This window comes from Dissoconium aciculare (genome assembly GCF_010015565.1).
Source record: "Dissoconium aciculare CBS 342.82 unplaced genomic scaffold K489scaffold_13, whole genome shotgun sequence".
Classification (NCBI taxonomy): Eukaryota; Fungi; Ascomycota; class Dothideomycetes; order Mycosphaerellales; family Dissoconiaceae; genus Dissoconium; species Dissoconium aciculare.
Genome location: NW_022984963.1, coordinates 421,145 through 436,817, shown reverse-complemented (window position 1 = coordinate 436,817; position 15,673 = coordinate 421,145). Strand labels below are relative to the sequence as shown.

Below are 15,673 nucleotides of genomic sequence, written 5' to 3'. Positions count from 1 at the left end.
TGTCGAGATTCCGGCAGACGATGTTACAATCATCTTGTGGCGGTCTCCCGATTCGGTTCGCCGCATCGTGGCGCAGCCAATGCTGAAGCTCGCATTCAGCCTTCTTTCACGTCTAATATTGGCAAACGAGGGCTGCGATATTTGCGTCGATGGCTTGCCAGAACAGTGTGCGAACTCACGCACGAATTGTTGTGTCCAGTTGGAGAATGGCATAAACGGTGATTGAAGCTGATTGTGCACGTTCATGGTATCCCATATCGCATGAGACGATGAAGTTCACAACCCCCCACACATGTACAGACGATATCGCCAGAATGACATCACCATCAATGCAGGTACAATTTCGTCGCGTTTCACGCATGATTCTCGTGTCATTAGGTGCCTCAATGTGCGCACAAACATCATTTGCATTTGCTTCGATCTCCATAAGTCCAATCATTCGGTACAATCGCAAGATGCGATATGCCAGACTCCCTCCAATCAAGTCGTGATGCCGCCTTTCGTGCCTTGCAAGCGACAATTCTCCCCCGAAGCGACAGCTTCACCAGCCAAGCCAACCCCCCAAAGCGGGACTCGTAATGGCGGACATCGAGCAACGCTATTCCAGGATGTAGATGCGCCAAGTTCTGTTCAGAAATCAGCAGCAGACACTAGGAGACTTATCGAAAGTCTCGACAATGGCGACGATAGCGATTCCCTGAGCGAGGTCGACAGCGATGAGTTTGAAGATGTCCCTCCTTCGAAGCGGAGGAAGACTGTCCAAAGGAAACAGGAAGAGGAAGAGAATGATGAGGATGAGGAAGATGACGAAGGGATGGAATGGGAGGACGCATTCGGTCAGAACCAGACTCAACCTGCTCAACCTCCTACAGATGCCGAAATTGGAGACATCTCCATTTCTTTGAATGAGGATGGCAGCTATGTCGAGCCCATCATTTCGCTCGCTACCGGTAAAAAGGGTCCGTCGAAGCGCGAAAGGCAGACTCGGTATCGGACTCATTGTCTTCATGTCATGTCGCTTATGTGGCACAATACCGTTCGAAACTCATGGCTGAACGACAAAGAGCTTCATGAAATTCTCCTGGATGGTCTGCCAGATGGTGTCAAGCGAGAAGTACGTCGCTGGAAAGAAGTGATGGGTGGACTGAGCAAGAAAGAGCTTGAGGAGAAGAAAAAGAGAGTGGCAGCAAAAGGCAAGGGTAGAGGTGGTCGAAAGAGTGACACTGCTGGCAAAGGTCGCAATTGGAGTTACGATGCCGAACATCTTGAGCAAGGCATTCCAAATCTCAGTCGCGGTGACCCACTGTTGAGGCTACTGAAAGTTCTCGCAGCATACTGGAGGAAGCGGTTTATCATTACGGCGCCCTGCCTACGGAAGCTAGGATACATGCCCATCAAGCGATTACGCGATGATATTCGTGCCTGGGAAAAAGACAAGAGCAATGCGGACGCCCATGGCGAGAGAATCGAGACTCGAGAAGCTCTACGTAAATTAGCAAAAGCAGGCGAGGGATCAAAAGATGTGGGTGCACAATTGTTTTGCGCTTTACTTAGAGGGCTAGGACTGGAAGCGCGTATGGTGGCAAATTTACAGCCGGCAGGATTGTCGTTCAATGCGAAAGAAGAAGCAAATCTGAAGCCCGCAAAATCTGCTGTAAAGATCGAGGAAGCAGATGAGACATCTGAAATTGAAGTCGCCACTCCTGTATCGAAGGCTAAACCATCGGATGGCGTCGAACTGTCCGCGAAGAAGACGAAGAAGCCTGCATCTAAACCAAAGGAGGAAAGGCCCACGCGGCGGTCTGAAAGAGGAGATAAGACGCAACCGATAAGTCTCGACGACACAGATAGCGAGTTGAGTGATCCGCCAGACGAAGAAGACAATCGCATACCCGACATTCAGAGCGACAGCGATGACGAACTTTCGTTAATAGATGTCACTCCGGCGCCTCGGAAGAGGCCTTCAAAGAAGTATGATCGAGATCTATCCTATCCCAATTACTGGACAGAAGTCTGCTCGCCCGTCAGTCATAAATACATTCCCGTCGACCCTATCGTGCTGTCAACAATTGCCTCGACCGAAGATCTTCTTTGCACCTTTGAACCACGTGGAGCCCGCGCCGATAAAGCCAAGCAAGTCATCGCATACACCCTTGCTTATTCCTCGGACGGATCAGCCAAAGACGTCACCATCCGCTATCTCAAGCGGCATCAGCTACCTGGCAAGACCAAAGGCATACGTGTCCCGGTGGAGAAGATTCCGATACATGACAAGCGCGGCAAAATTAAGAAGTATGAAAACTTCGACTGGTTCCGTACCGTCATGAGCATGTATGACCGTCCTCAGAAATGGCGTACAGTGGCCGATGATCTTGAAGAACAGACAGACTTGAAGCCGTTTAAGCCTACAAAAGTGGGCGAAGCTGGTGCAGACGCTCCTGAGCAGAGGGAATCTCTGCAATGGTATAAGCAATCTGCTGAATTCGTCCTAGAGCAAAATCTGCGTCGTGAAGAAGCACTTCTACCCGATGCCACGCCTGTCAAGACTTTCACGCCACCTGCCAAGAAAGGTGCAACCTCCGAGCCAGAGACATTCCAAGTCTACCGCCGTGCTGACGTCGTTGCTTGCAAAACCACCGAATCTTGGCACAAAGAAGGCCGCGCCATTCGCACAGGCGAACAACCGCTCAAGTCCGTGCCGATCCGCGCGGTAACGTTGCAGCGCAAACGGGAGCTCGAGGATGCTTTACGCGAGACAGGCACCAAACCTCTGCAAGGGCTCTACTCACGCGAGCAGACCGAGTGGATCATCCCGCCACCGATAGGTCCAGATGGACATATTCCCAAGAACGCATTTGGTAATATGGACGTATACGTTCCGAGCATGGTCCCCAGAGGTGCAGTGCACTTGCCTCTGAAAGGTGTCAAGGGCGTTTGTAAGAAGCTCGGCGTGGAATTTGCGGAAGCATGTGTTGGGTTTGAGTTTGGCAAACAGAGAGCCGTTCCCGTCATCCATGGCGTGGTCATTGGTCTCAAGGATGAGAAAGTTGTCCGACAGAGGTGGCGAGAAGAACAGGAGGTTCTTAAAGCGAGGGAAGATGGGAAGAGGACTGCTGTGGCCTTAGGTAACTGGAGGAAGATGGTCGTTGGGCTGAGGATCCTTGAACGGATGAAAGCGGAGTATGATGTGTCGGGCGGAATTAGTGAAGAGAGGAATCCTTTCGTTGAGAAAGCGAGAAGAGAAGGCCGTTCCGGAGCTGTTGTCGATTTGACTGGTGATGGTACTGATGAAGATCAAGAGGGCGTCAACGAAGATGACATGGCAGGCGGTTTCTTCCAGCCCGGACATGACGAAGAAGAAGTACCCCAACGACGGCAAGATCATCAAAGTTCAAGAGGAGACGAAGTTAAAGCCGAGCTTCATCTCGACGATGATGATGGTAATACAGGTGGAGGCTTTCTGCCAGACGAAAACGAAGAAAACAATGCATCGCCAGTCCCAGGAGAAGACTTTAGCGGCGGCGGCGGATTCCTCCTCGATGAAAGCTCATCCCATAACGAAGCAGAGCACAAATCCGCCAATGGTTCATCGCTGAAAACCCACGCATTGCCCGCCCAGCGATCCGCGCCAATGTCACTACAAGCGATGCACGCACCCGGACCATCAGCCTCCCTCGTAACAGAAGCCGATCAATCCGACATCGAATCGCCTCCGCTATCTACATCCAAGACCAAGAAACCCGTGCCCAAATCTTCTATCAAGAAAAAACCAATTCCACGTGCTAAGCCTACCACGAAGGCGAAATCCCCCGCCAAAGCGACTCCGCTGAAAAGTGCATACTTCGGCGGCAGTGGCCCACGAAGCCGGAGTGCAAAATTCGAGGACCCATCCGATGAAGACTCTGACGATCACGATGAACAAGCGGTGATTGCGAAGGACGATGACGATCGCGACGATGATGGTGAGGATGAAGCGGCCAGTGAAGAGGAGATCGTCACGCCGAGGCGCACGACGAGGAGGACGAGAGGGCGGACGTGATCGTCGCAATGAAGACGTGGTAGGTTTCTCTATACGAGACATGTGAAATAATGAGAAGCTTCGCGATGCTGTAGGTACGACACAGTGGTTGTATTTGTATGTATAGATGTATATGTATATGTACATGATGATTGTTTCTGTCTGTCTGCAGATGGCACACGCCGTGAACTGACAAAACAGGCCGCGGGAAGTCCACGATATCCGGAACACCGAAACGAATGAGATAAAACTCGAGAGATTACATGGATTGGGAGAGTGAAATATATGTGTTGCCGGCGTTGGTATTCTTTTCATTCAATAGAAGAGACTGTCTGTGCTACAGATTAGATATGTGAACTCCATTGTGGTCTTTTCTGACCGTGATATCGCAGTAATTGCATGGTATGACAATGGAGATTAGACAACGTCGTTCTGATCAGAGATTGAATCATCGGTGAACTTGTTCACTTTACCGCAGGTGATTGGGGTGACTCATAAGTTCCCGCGCATCTCCTGCTCTCGCTCGATCGCCTCAAACAGACTCTTGAAATTGCCCGCTCCAAATCCTTCGAAATTATTTCTTTGAATGATCTCTAAGAAGACAGTCGGCCGGTCCATCAACGGTCTGGTGAATAATTGCAGCAGATATCCGCCCGCGTCAAAGTCGACAAGGATGTTCAGACGCTGGATCGTCTCCAGGGACTCTTCCAGATGCATGCCGGCATCTTTGAGACGTTGGCGCAGGGCGATGTAATACGTGTCTGGAACGTTGATAAAGTCGACACCACGGGCGCGCAGTGCCGTCACCGCTGCGAGGATATCGTCCGTCCGTAGCGCAATGTGTTGCACGCCGGGCCCGTTGTAGTAGTCGACGAATTCTTCGATCTGGCTTTTGCGTTTGCCGAGGGCGGGTTCGTTGATGGGCATCTTGACGACGCGATTCCCGTCGGTGGAGCTCATCACGACGGACTTTAGAGCAGAAAAGTCGGTGCAGATATCTTTGTCATCGACGCTCCAGAAGCGAGTGAAGCCGAGACATTGCTCGTAATAGGCGCATGTCGCTTCTAGTTGGTCCCAATCTTGATTACCAACACAATGATCGATCGCGGAGAGCTGCACAGGCGGCAAGAGGAGATTGATTGGGTCCACCTTCTGTATTTCCCCTTTACGTTGAGGAGTCCGGTAGCCCGGTAGGAATGCTCCAGTGTATGTTGTTCTTTGTACGAAAGTGTGAGTGGTGTCACCATAAGTCTTGATGCATGCGGTGATGACTTCACCATCCTCGGGACATGATTCGCGCACGGGAGCACGAACTCCTATGGCTCCTCGACGAATGGCCGACTCGTAGATGGCTTCGGCATCGTCGACTTCAAAAGCAACGTCCTTGACTCCATCACCATGTTGGTCGAGATGATCGTGTATCTCATTGAGAAGCCTCTGCTCCTTCTCGGGTACTTCATGTAAGCAGTTGCGACTCGACGAGCGGATTGGTGATGTGAAAACGAATCGGACGCCATCGTTCTCCACTACATGGCTGGCGATGTAGCGAGAGCCAGTCTCCAAACCCTTGTGAGCAACGAGTTGGAAGCCCATGCGAGTGATGTAGTATGCAGCGACTTGCTTGGCATTGCCTACCCACCAGGTGACGTGGTCGTACCCCCGATATTGGGCTGTGGGCTCAGACGTATGCAGTGAAGAGAAGCCACCATCGGAGGAATATGTTGGACTCGATCGCCCATTCTCATTGGGCAGAAGTAGAGCAGGCGCCATCTCGCGAGATGATGTTCAAATATACAATCGAATCTACAAAGAGAGGCATACGCGAAGATAGCCCATGTATATATACATGAGAGAGGCAAGCTATGTGATGCTCAAGCCACAGGTCTGATAATGCAAAAAGACCAAGAACACTCATCGAGCGACTGCGACCTCTTCGGCTGACCACTAACACCATAAATATCGGCAAATGCAAGATCGGTAACTGTCATGGCAGCTGACCGCTGTTGGAGATATGCTCTTACGCGATATGCCGAGATGGAAATCTCGTAGGGCATGACGATGTTGCAACGACGCATACGTTTCTACGGGTTGCTCAATCGCTTTAGCGGTAATGGGGAATGCCATTGGGTGCTGTTGTACAGGTGATGTCCAGTGAAGTTAAGCCGAAGTTGAAATTCGCTTGTTCTCGGCTTGTGGTACAATGTTCCGGAAGTAAGCGAGCGGCATACTGTAAGCGCAGGAAAAGAAGATGGCCCGAGCGGGTTAATATGTGCTAGAGTGGAAGCCGCGATATGACTTATCAATAACGAAGCCCCCGGATTAACCTTGCAGAAGCGCAGGCACAAACCCTGGAGCTTAGGTATCAATTAAGATGTCAGAGTGCTCTTCCGCCGTGCCAGAGCCATGTCGTGGCGGCATAATATGCTCGTGTCGCCTGGATCATGCTGTTTAAGCACAGCTCATATGTCGGCCGAAATGGCAAGCGGCATACTTTTGGCAGGAACAAAAGACAACGGCAGCTGAAACTCCCAAGAGAACGTCAGATCACCGAACCCAACCTTCCTCGGCGCGTCTTGATTTTTCTTCTCACATCGCAAGGTGAAGATGACTCACTTGTCTGAGACTGATGCGCGGGTCCTTGCCTGTGTCTTCGAGCCAGAAGGCATTCCAGCAGGCACAAAAGTCTTTGTTGATCCAAGCTTGCCCGAACACAACCAAATTCAGGATCACGAAGTGTTGCAGAACATAGCGCGACGCGAGCGAGAAGCGATCTATCTCATCGAGCAATTCGAGAAAAGTGACAAGTTAGGAAACTCTTCGAAGCACGAGACGTTCGCAACCGCGATTCAGATTCTGGATGATTTGATCATGAGCCACCCAACGTACGCACCGGCGTGGAACGATCGCGCGCAGCTCCGAAGATGGCGGTACGGTGATCACAACACCATCTGTCAAGATCAGGCGAGCATCGACAGAGAGCGCGCCAAAATGGGCTCAGAAGCTGTGACTGATCTCAGAACGGCGCTGAGATTAGCATCAACTCCTCGGCCACAAGATCCAGTATCGCCAAAACAAGGACGGCTTCTTGCGCAATCATATACCCAGCTAGGAGCTTTGCTTTATGCTGCATCAAGAGATTTGAGTACGACGGAAAGCGTTGTCGTTGGTGCTGGGTTTGAAGATTGGACACAATCTCGGTTTGAGGAAGAGTCATCAAAAGCCTTCTTTCTTGGAGGAACGTATGGCAATGAGGTAGCGAAAGCTCTCGCAGTGCATACCAATCCGCATGCAAAGCTTTGCGGTAGCGTGGTCGAGGAGGCCATTCGCCGGGAAGTTGCCTCCAATGTGATGTAGCAGTAAGGTACGCTGCTGTGGGTCTGCTGCTTGTACGGCCTTTCAATAGATTCAATTCAATTCCACCTCACACCAAACATCTTGCCTTGTTTTCTTTGCCCAAAGATGCCGTCCGCATTCTCCAGGTAATGCCTTTTGTGACCAGGGACGTCAAGTGCCAGAAGGCGATACTCGAACTGTTCTCCTGGACGCCTCGTCATGTGGAGAACGACCGTACCTTTTGCGGCTGGGCCCTCCACGAAGAAATGCATATGGAGATGCTCCAAGCCTGCACGATCCGTTTCGATCCTGCTTGCAATCTTCCGATTGCGCGCCCATCGGCTCCAGCTGGGTTGGCCGTATGCCTCTATCTCTCTATTACTGTGAATTCCTTCGCCAGCGAGAAGCTCGCGACATGCTGGGTCTGCACGGACACGATCCGCTGCTCTGTTGAAATAAGCCGTTTTGCTGTCCGATGAGAACACTTCCAACCAGAGAACTGTTGCGACACCACCTGTCAAAGCAAGACCGACCAAGACGATACCGATGTTGAAAGTTTGCTGAGTTGTGCGAGCCAGCTTCTCGCCGGTGGAGAGATTCGTCCAGGGAATTTGACCAGTATCGTTCACAACAGTGACTGCTCTCCGCGGAGGAGAGCTCGGGGCAGCACCATTTGATTGTGTCGCTAAGCTCCTCGAAGGAAGGATTGTTCGATTGATGACGCTTGAGCGTAGCAGCGAAGTTGTGCGGATCCCGACGTTTGCCATGGTCACAGTATGTATTTTGTCAAGCGGAGGTAATCTGAAAGATGAAAGATCCAATATTGCCGTATTTTAGTGACGCATTGTTGGCGAGCTCGAGCTCTTATCCGACGGTTCGGCCCACCCCGGCAGAGGCAAGTCCCGATGTAGGATAGATCGTGAAATCCACCTGGGCATCCTGTAACAACAGGACCCGTGGACCCCTTAACAAATAATAATAAATAATTGAATGCACGAGACATCTGCACCACGACGACCATATCTGTGGGCTCACGTTCAGCGGTCTGTACTCTCCCCAGCTACTTCATATAACGCGACTGAGTGAAGATCGATCAAAATGTCATCGCTATTGTCAAATATTCTGAGCATCCTAGAGGAGAGGGACATTGCGCTTGGTCGAGACGACGTGGCTTGGGCATTCGAGCGCCCAGAAACCAAAGAGTCTTTGACCGCGTGGGTAAATGAATACCTCACGCCAGAGACACTTTTGACCAAGGATGAATTGCAATAGTAAGATCAACGTGGTATAGGTCATTGATTTTGCTCACTGACAATATTCGTAGCGCGGAAAACCACAACGTCGATACACTCACATCGACATCCAAGTGCCGAGCACCGTCGGATCTCGAGATTGAAGCGGCCTTGAGCTCACTTGAAGCCAGCACCGCTGCGATCGAGAAGCAATGCCGTGCTCTAGAAACACAAAAATCATTTCTAAAACAATTAAGCACGGACAAACAAACCGCTTCGCCGGAGCCAGATGAAAGTGTTCGAACTCTGCAACAGAAGAAATTTACTAGAGATCAAGCGCAGGCCAGTCTCGAAGCAGATGAGCTGTCACAGGCATTGAGTAGCAAGCTGCAATCGGTAACAAAGCAAGTAGAGACGGCTAGCGGTAGAGCTTCATCACATGTGGAACGAATCCTTGAGAAAGACGACCGATTGCTTGGTGGTTTACAGAAGCTCGTCCCGCGACTATCGACATCTGTAGAGCCAGACGATGCTGCAGAAGAAGTAGAAAATTTGTGCTCTACTTTGGCCTCGTTTACTGTGAGAGAGATCCATGCCCGCCTGGATGCGGCGTATAAAAACACCATCGCAAAGCACTCAGGACTGGGAAACGGATCAATGGAAGGTTCTCTTTCTGAGCAACAGAGTAGACAAAGAGAAACACTTCAGGCTGAGCTCGACGAGCTTGGAGGCGAAATCGAAGGCCTTGTCACCATCGCAATCGACAACCATTATCGCAAACCGCTTAGGCAAAGCATGTTCGCAGCTCATACAGAGAATCAAAATCAAAAGGCTCAATGGGGTGAATACACCGTCATGACCTTACAGTATCTGGCCGCACGACTTGAGATTCTGGACGAACATGTGCAGCAGGTTCAAGGTCACAGTGCCGCTTTGCAGACCATTACTGATGCACTACGCGAGATTACAAAGAGTGCACGACGGGATACGGAAGGAGCTGGCGGCCCGGACAAGGCTATGGCTAGAGGGCTCAAGCCATTGCGTTTGGTGCAGGCCAACCTTTCGGAAAGCCAAGATCCGACCTTTCAGCTTCTCCGTCAGCTTGACGTCCGAGTGATGGATGTGACCAGCGCTACGACCGTGTCCGAGGTCTTGGCTCCAACATTGGACGAACGCCGAGAGAAGCTCGCATTACTGAGCGGAAATGTCGAAGAGACCATTGCCGACACCGTTATCCGATCTTTGGCCAAGACCGATGCTCACGTACATGATATATTGACTGCGGTGTACGCGCCAACGAAGTATCGCAGTATTCAGTTGGTGGATGGTACGCTCCAGTCGGCGTTGGATCAATTCGAGATGGAGACGGAAACCGTGGGCAATGTGATGCGGGAGCTCAATTTCGACACCATCACCCACACGGTCAAGACGAAGCAGGCCAACTTGATCGCGCAGCTCACTTGATAGTTGTCAAGCCCGAATGCATCAAGAGAGCATGACACAGCCATTAATAGGGCTTGACGTTGTCGGGGGTTTCTGTATTGCCAATTGTACATTTTGTTCTCTTCGGTAGCGAGAGTACAGTACGACCGCTGAATGAAAGTTCATCGCACGGAACCACAATCTTACATACCGATTCCGCGAGCCAGCCGTATGCTCTAGCGGCGTCTTTGATGCCCAGACATCTCGATTCCAACAGGTTCATCGCGATCCCAACGCGCTGGATCTGGGTGGCGGCAGCGGCGTCGGTTCCAGGAAATGACATGTTTCGAACAATCCGGATCTGCTTCGGCGGATTCCAATACTTCCGCTCGGAGTTGTATTTCGTTTCATGAAGATGACTCGGGTCATCAGGAGTATCATTGCATTACCATCCAGCCGAAACCCGGGATCCGCGAGTCAATGATTCCAAATGCAAAATGGAAAAGGTGACATGTGCAGAGTCTCACAAGGCTGAAAGAGCCGGTCGCATTGCGCAGAATAATAATACATCGTTATTTCGGATGACGAGGAATTTTCCGCCTCCGCACCACTTTCCTCGATGGGAAAGAACTTGTACCGTACGTAGCTACCACGGCGCAATCACTTTGTAAGATGAACGCGTTTGATACAAGTTACATTTTGACCAAGCGCTCGACAAGTGTCACCAGGGTTCGTCATCGCATTCGTGTGGGCGTGATCTATGTGATGCTCATGCTTATCACAGCTCAAAAATAATCGATCATTAGGCATGCGGCCGGACATACGGCCGACTCCTCTTCATTGCTTCGTGACGAGTCCCACGGTCCGATGAATCCGAGGGAGCTACCCCAGCACTAATTCTCCACCAGCGGCGCGGGCTGGGAAAGGTCACTACCCCAGCTTTCCAAGGTTCCTTCGTCAACATTTTTGGTTGGTTCCCGCCCAAGCTAATACAAAGACGTCCCTCTACCTCTTACTTACCTACTACCTAGGTGCCTGGGTAAGTTGGGATATGCTCGTCCGCCACCATTTATGAATGTCCACCACACTTCATCCTGCCCAGGTGTAGTACTTTGAGTACTGTAACAAGTATCGTTCCGGGAACATTTGTCACCAGTATGATACTCAATGATGACGGCTACATACCAAAGCTGCTCCAAAGACTTGCCGAATCCATACATGATGCGCATATTGACACTGCGGCGGGTGGGCATGAATTTCATCATCGTGCATGCACTGAACTGTATTGAGATGTCTCACAATCTCCTTTGGGTTTGTGCTTTGTGTTCAGAATCGCACGTCAAGCACCCACAGGTGGGTGGTGTGCACAGTGCAGTGGTCTATCTGCTGGTAAGAATAACAACCAACTAATAAGGGGACCGAACACGAATACTGTGATAGTTCCCATATCTGTTCAACCTTATGAGCTGGACCGCCTGTGAATTCCACAAAATTGAGATGCATAGGTGCTCTGATATGCAAGACTTGCTCAATGTCTTCCCGCTGATGACGCACAGGTGCCCTTAAACGCAGGTGAATCCTGGAGATAGACCCAGCCCGAGCACTGTTGTAATAACAATAATAATAAGAAATCGGCCGCGGCGCAGCGGGACCTGCGACAACCGAGCGGGCTGAGCGCCACTCCCAGGATCCTTTACCACTCACTCCGAGTCCCTTTTACCCAATTTTGGCCATGTATGGACACTACTGGACACATGCGTAGCTGGACAAGACGAATTGTCTGCCTACATGAAGCTTATCCTAAGCCCGTTCGCTTACTCGTCATCATTGTCACTGTAATAAACTCCACGCCACATCCATCACTGCATACCGCGCCGGAGTCCCGGAGCCCTGCCCTTACTCGTTGAAGGGTGGCGTCTTTTCCTTGCCATTGGGCCGGTCACCCATCCTTTCTCCAACAAACCATGCATCCCTTCAACGATTGGTTTGTTGGTGGTGCGCAGTCAATGCATCCATGCGGCGCGACCAGCAGCGCACGGCACGCTTTTACGCATGTGATGGGGTCCAGTATGCTAGGGGAGCTTCCATCGAAGATGCTGTCAACCGAATATCGCCATCCTTGCGGCGTAGTGGCTCTTCGCTATATTGCAAGCTATCCTCCACATTCGATTCTCTGCCTTCAATTTTAGCCGATCTACATACCCACCAGGCGTATAGTCCGAAAGACGCCCGTTGCCTGCGGCAGAGAGAGTCTTGAAATTGTACATCGGACCCGTTTGTCCGAATACAGTCGTCCCAGCCCAAGCCGTTGGCCAGCTTATATTATATCCCCAACCGTCGACGGTTCGCACTTTCTGCGCCTATTTGGTGGGACAGTTGCGCAATTCACAGATCTATCCGTTTTCGAAAAACAACAACCCGACCATAAACACAAAATGACAAGCAGAACCGCACGGGTGAACGAAGACCTGGAACCGCCACACTCCAATGATATTCCTCGTGAGAGAGACTATGGTATTGATCTCTCTGCGACCTTCCCGCGTATCACATACCACTAATAATGGACTGCCCAGGCTACGATCTTGACGACTCCGAAGATCGCGAAAATGCCTTGAGAAAAATTCACACCTCGGGTGCCTTGTCGATCTCACCAGAACTTTTCGAAAAGATCTATCTCTCACCGCAAAATCGAGTCTCTGGTGACTTGCGAGGGACATTCGCGAATCCGACTCCGCTGTAAGCATTTGCGAAAATGATTGAATATTCCCGCGTGTGGGCTAATGCTGAGGAATCCAAATTATAGTGCCATCGGCGGTTTCTTGATTGCGTTGACGCCCTTGTCTTGCGATCTGATGGGATGGCGAGGATCAGGTGGTAACGGCGCGGCATCGACGGGGTCCTTCTTCTTCTTCGGCGGTCTACTCATGATTCTCGGATCTATCGGCGAGGTATGAAATTATTGATGAAGCCTCATAGATGACCGAGAAATTTTTGATCCGATACTGACGGTAATCAAAAGTTCATCCTAGGCAACACATTCCCAATGGTGGTATTTGGCTCGTTCGGTGCCTTTTGGCTCTCATACGGCGCAACACTCGTTCCGGGGTTCAATGCATATGGCGCGTACGTCGGCTCAACGACTGGCGATCTAGCAGGTCTACAAGATGCAGGGTTTCAGTCCAGTTTCGGTAAGTCCGAGAACACCAGACCTGTCGATTGAAAGATACCCCGGGGACGAAAGAGAGTCAGTTTGGACTGACGAGCGGACTACAGCTTTCTTCCAAGTCTTCATGGGCCTCCTGTGTACCATGTACATGATCCTCGCCCTACGCACGAACCTGATCTTCTTCCTCATCTTCCTCACCCTGATTCCCTCATTTTGGACCTTGGCCGCCGCGTTCTGGAAACTATCCGAGGATCCGGTTGGGAATGCTGTATTGGGGAACAGACTGATCTATACATCCGGCGCATGTTCATTTGTGACATGTATCCTCGGGTGGTACCTGTTCCTCTCCATTATGATGGCATCATTGGATTTCCCATTCCAACTTCCAGGTAAGAGTCGAATGCAGCTCCAGGGCATCGGATACCTCAGTGCGACGGAGGCTTTCAAATTCGCTGTCAGCTAACTTTGTTCTCTTGTTATAGTCTTCGATCTATCTCGTTACATTAAAGGTGCTTCAGATCGGGAAAAGGCCAGGAAGAAGAAGAAGTTGTATGACGCCTAAATTCAACTCATGATGGCTACACAAAATTCCTTCTAGCTAGTTCGACGGAAATTTGGCCGAAATTATTATGAACATGGACTGAAGTTGTCCCAATATTATGTCCCAAGCAGTGAAGTATTGATTGCAGTCGCCAATCATCACCAATGCATTCGCTGTTGTGCTTTCAGCCATTGTCTCTCTGGTCTCGATCGGATCAATGGAGAGGGCATCTGACAGCTTCCAGCCCCACGTCTTACGTCACTCGATCATCGCAACAAAGCAATGCACATTGTCTCGCAACATTGATTCCAAATATCAAATATATCTCCGCCAGACTATTCGAAGCTTCGAAATAAGCATTGACTAAGCCTTCAATAAGTAATAATGCTTGACCTCCTCCAGGCTGATCCACTTTGAATCTTTTCCCTCGACCACTTCATCAACACCCTACAAGAAACACAATCACTCTCAAAAATGGCATCCGGCATCACTCTCCACTTCCTCCAAGCCTCGCGCTGCATCCGCACCGCCTGGCAGCTCCATCTCCTCGGTCTCGACTACAACCTGAAATTATCCGACCGCGAGAACGGTCTGGCACCCGCCGCCTTCAAGCAGGCCGCCGGCGCCCTTGGGAAATTCCCGACATTAGAAGACAACGGCGAGGTCTTCTACGAGAGCGGCAACATCTGCGAGTATGCCTGACATATCTCGAAGAACCCAATCGTTCTCCTCCCCAGACTAACCAATTTCTTGCTTCTCCTTCTCCCGAAAATCAGATATCTCTGCGACAAATACGATACCGCCCATCGTCTCCTCCCGGCACCCGGCGACCCACACCGCTACAAAGTCCTCCAATGGGTCCACGCCTCCGAAGCGACCTTCGCCCTCCACGGCATCTCGGTGCTGTACATCCGATTGCACCAGAAGACCGGCGACGTCGAGGCCACGGAAAAGGGCGCGAGCGTGAACATCGGGAAAGATCTCGATTATCTCGAGGACGTGTTGGCAAAGAGTTCCGGGAAATTCATCTTTGGCGATGAGGTTACTGCGGCGGATGTCATGATGCATTTCTCGGCGGTGTTTATCCTTCAGAGACAGCTTGTGCCGAAGGGCAGGGAGGGCGATTGGCCGGGGGTGAGGAGGTGGATCCAGGATTGTGAGGCGACGGAGTCGTATAAGGAGGCGGTGAAGAAGACGGGCCATAAGATTTAGAGTGTCCTTTTTATTATTATTTCCGTCACGAGTTGGGACCTGTGGAAGCAGCTTCTTCCTAGAGCCAGTCTAGATCTGATATTGTCCACTGGAAATTGATACATCGTGTTGTATGTCATTGCGGCGCAGATGCACGTCGAATGTCCCTGCTCCGAAACCGTGTCTTCTGGAAAAGGCCGCCAAACACCACCTCGTCGGTATCAAAGACGACCGCCAGACAAACGCTCGGGAGTTTTCCCACCCCACCGAGATCTCCACCTCGACTCCGTCCACTTCGAGTACATGACAAAGACCGCCGCCGTCAACACGATGATAACCAGCGTAACCACAACGGGCACCCACACCGACAAAAGCGACCCATTAATCTCCGCAACATTCATCCCGAAAATGCCCGTGACGAACGCCAACGGGACATACACGAACGCAAGGGTCGACAATCTCTGCCCCCGAATGCCATGCGCGATGCTCAATTCCGTCCCGACGACGCCCGTCGAACTGACCAAGATATTAAATGAATCCATGAGGAATCTCTCCAGCAGATTTGCACGACGTAGGATGTCCTGCAAGGTTTCCCGCGGGTACAGCGACTGGGCCGAGCGCGTCGGCGTCCCATTCGGGTCCCCGATATCGCGCAGGAGTCTGTCGACCGACATCGGCATGTATCGGCTGGTCTTCTCGACTTCGTCCTGGAGATATGTGAGAGCATGGCGGGCATCGTGGAGGGTATCGTTGACGGCGGTGCTGGGCCG

At 51.1% G+C, this 15,673-nt stretch overlaps 8 protein-coding genes across 8 annotated transcripts in view; 5 read left to right on the top strand and 3 right to left on the bottom strand.

The window, feature by feature from the left end:
- Positions 1–384: 384 nt before the first annotated feature.
- Positions 385–4,334, top strand: K489DRAFT_383760 (Rad4-domain-containing protein). Its single transcript, XM_033605691.1, has one exon. It carries the CDS (start codon positions 491–493, stop codon positions 4,037–4,039), a length of 3,549 nt encoding a protein of 1,182 aa, XP_033456565.1. The 5' UTR covers positions 385–490; the 3' UTR covers positions 4,040–4,334.
- Positions 4,335–4,510: 176 nt separating this feature from the next.
- On the bottom strand, positions 4,511–5,788 carry K489DRAFT_412840 (4-hydroxyphenylpyruvate dioxygenase; the record flags this gene model as incomplete). The annotated part of the gene is made up of 1 exon (XM_033607975.1): positions 4,511–5,788. The coding sequence occupies one exon, from the start codon at positions 5,786–5,788 to the stop codon at positions 4,511–4,513; it is 1,278 nt and encodes a 425-aa protein (XP_033456564.1).
- Positions 5,789–6,622: 834 nt separating this feature from the next.
- Positions 6,623–7,372, top strand: K489DRAFT_390699 (uncharacterized protein; the record flags this gene model as incomplete). Its single annotated transcript, XM_033606624.1, has 1 exon — positions 6,623–7,372. One exon carries the CDS (start codon positions 6,623–6,625, stop codon positions 7,370–7,372), a length of 750 nt encoding a protein of 249 aa, XP_033456563.1.
- Positions 7,373–7,428: 56 nt separating this feature from the next.
- Positions 7,429–8,118, bottom strand: K489DRAFT_325345 (import inner membrane translocase subunit tim-21, mitochondrial; the record flags this gene model as incomplete). The annotated part of the gene is made up of 1 exon (XM_033601828.1): positions 7,429–8,118. The coding sequence occupies one exon, from the start codon at positions 8,116–8,118 to the stop codon at positions 7,429–7,431; it is 690 nt and encodes a 229-aa protein (XP_033456562.1).
- A 331-nt stretch (positions 8,119–8,449) lies between these two features.
- K489DRAFT_325784 (uncharacterized protein) lies at positions 8,450–10,047 on the top strand (the record flags this gene model as incomplete). The annotated part of the gene is made up of 2 exons (XM_033601850.1): positions 8,450–8,622; positions 8,676–10,047. 2 exons carry the CDS (start codon positions 8,450–8,452, stop codon positions 10,045–10,047), a joined length of 1,545 nt encoding a protein of 514 aa, XP_033456561.1.
- A 2,121-nt stretch (positions 10,048–12,168) lies between these two features.
- K489DRAFT_383754 (uncharacterized protein) lies at positions 12,169–13,812 on the top strand. Its single transcript, XM_033605690.1, has 6 exons — positions 12,169–12,519; positions 12,579–12,741; positions 12,809–12,953; positions 13,025–13,193; positions 13,279–13,560; positions 13,654–13,812. Exons 1-6 carry the CDS (start codon positions 12,441–12,443, stop codon positions 13,731–13,733), a joined length of 918 nt encoding a protein of 305 aa, XP_033456560.1. The 5' UTR covers positions 12,169–12,440; the 3' UTR covers positions 13,734–13,812.
- A 220-nt stretch (positions 13,813–14,032) lies between these two features.
- Positions 14,033–15,412, top strand: K489DRAFT_383751 (glutathione S-transferase). Its single transcript, XM_033605689.1, has 2 exons — positions 14,033–14,404; positions 14,489–15,412. Exons 1-2 carry the CDS (start codon positions 14,187–14,189, stop codon positions 14,922–14,924), a joined length of 654 nt encoding a protein of 217 aa, XP_033456559.1. The 5' UTR covers positions 14,033–14,186; the 3' UTR covers positions 14,925–15,412.
- The window catches only part of K489DRAFT_373374 (uncharacterized protein), a gene marked incomplete at both ends in the record, with an annotated part of 1,638 nt that continues 1,089 nt past the window's right edge, over positions 15,125–15,673 (bottom strand). Inside the window, one exon of the mRNA XM_033603417.1 lies at positions 15,125–15,610. Within this exon, the coding sequence (XP_033456558.1) occupies positions 15,125–15,610 (486 nt within the window). The remainder of the gene's footprint in view (positions 15,611–15,673) is intronic.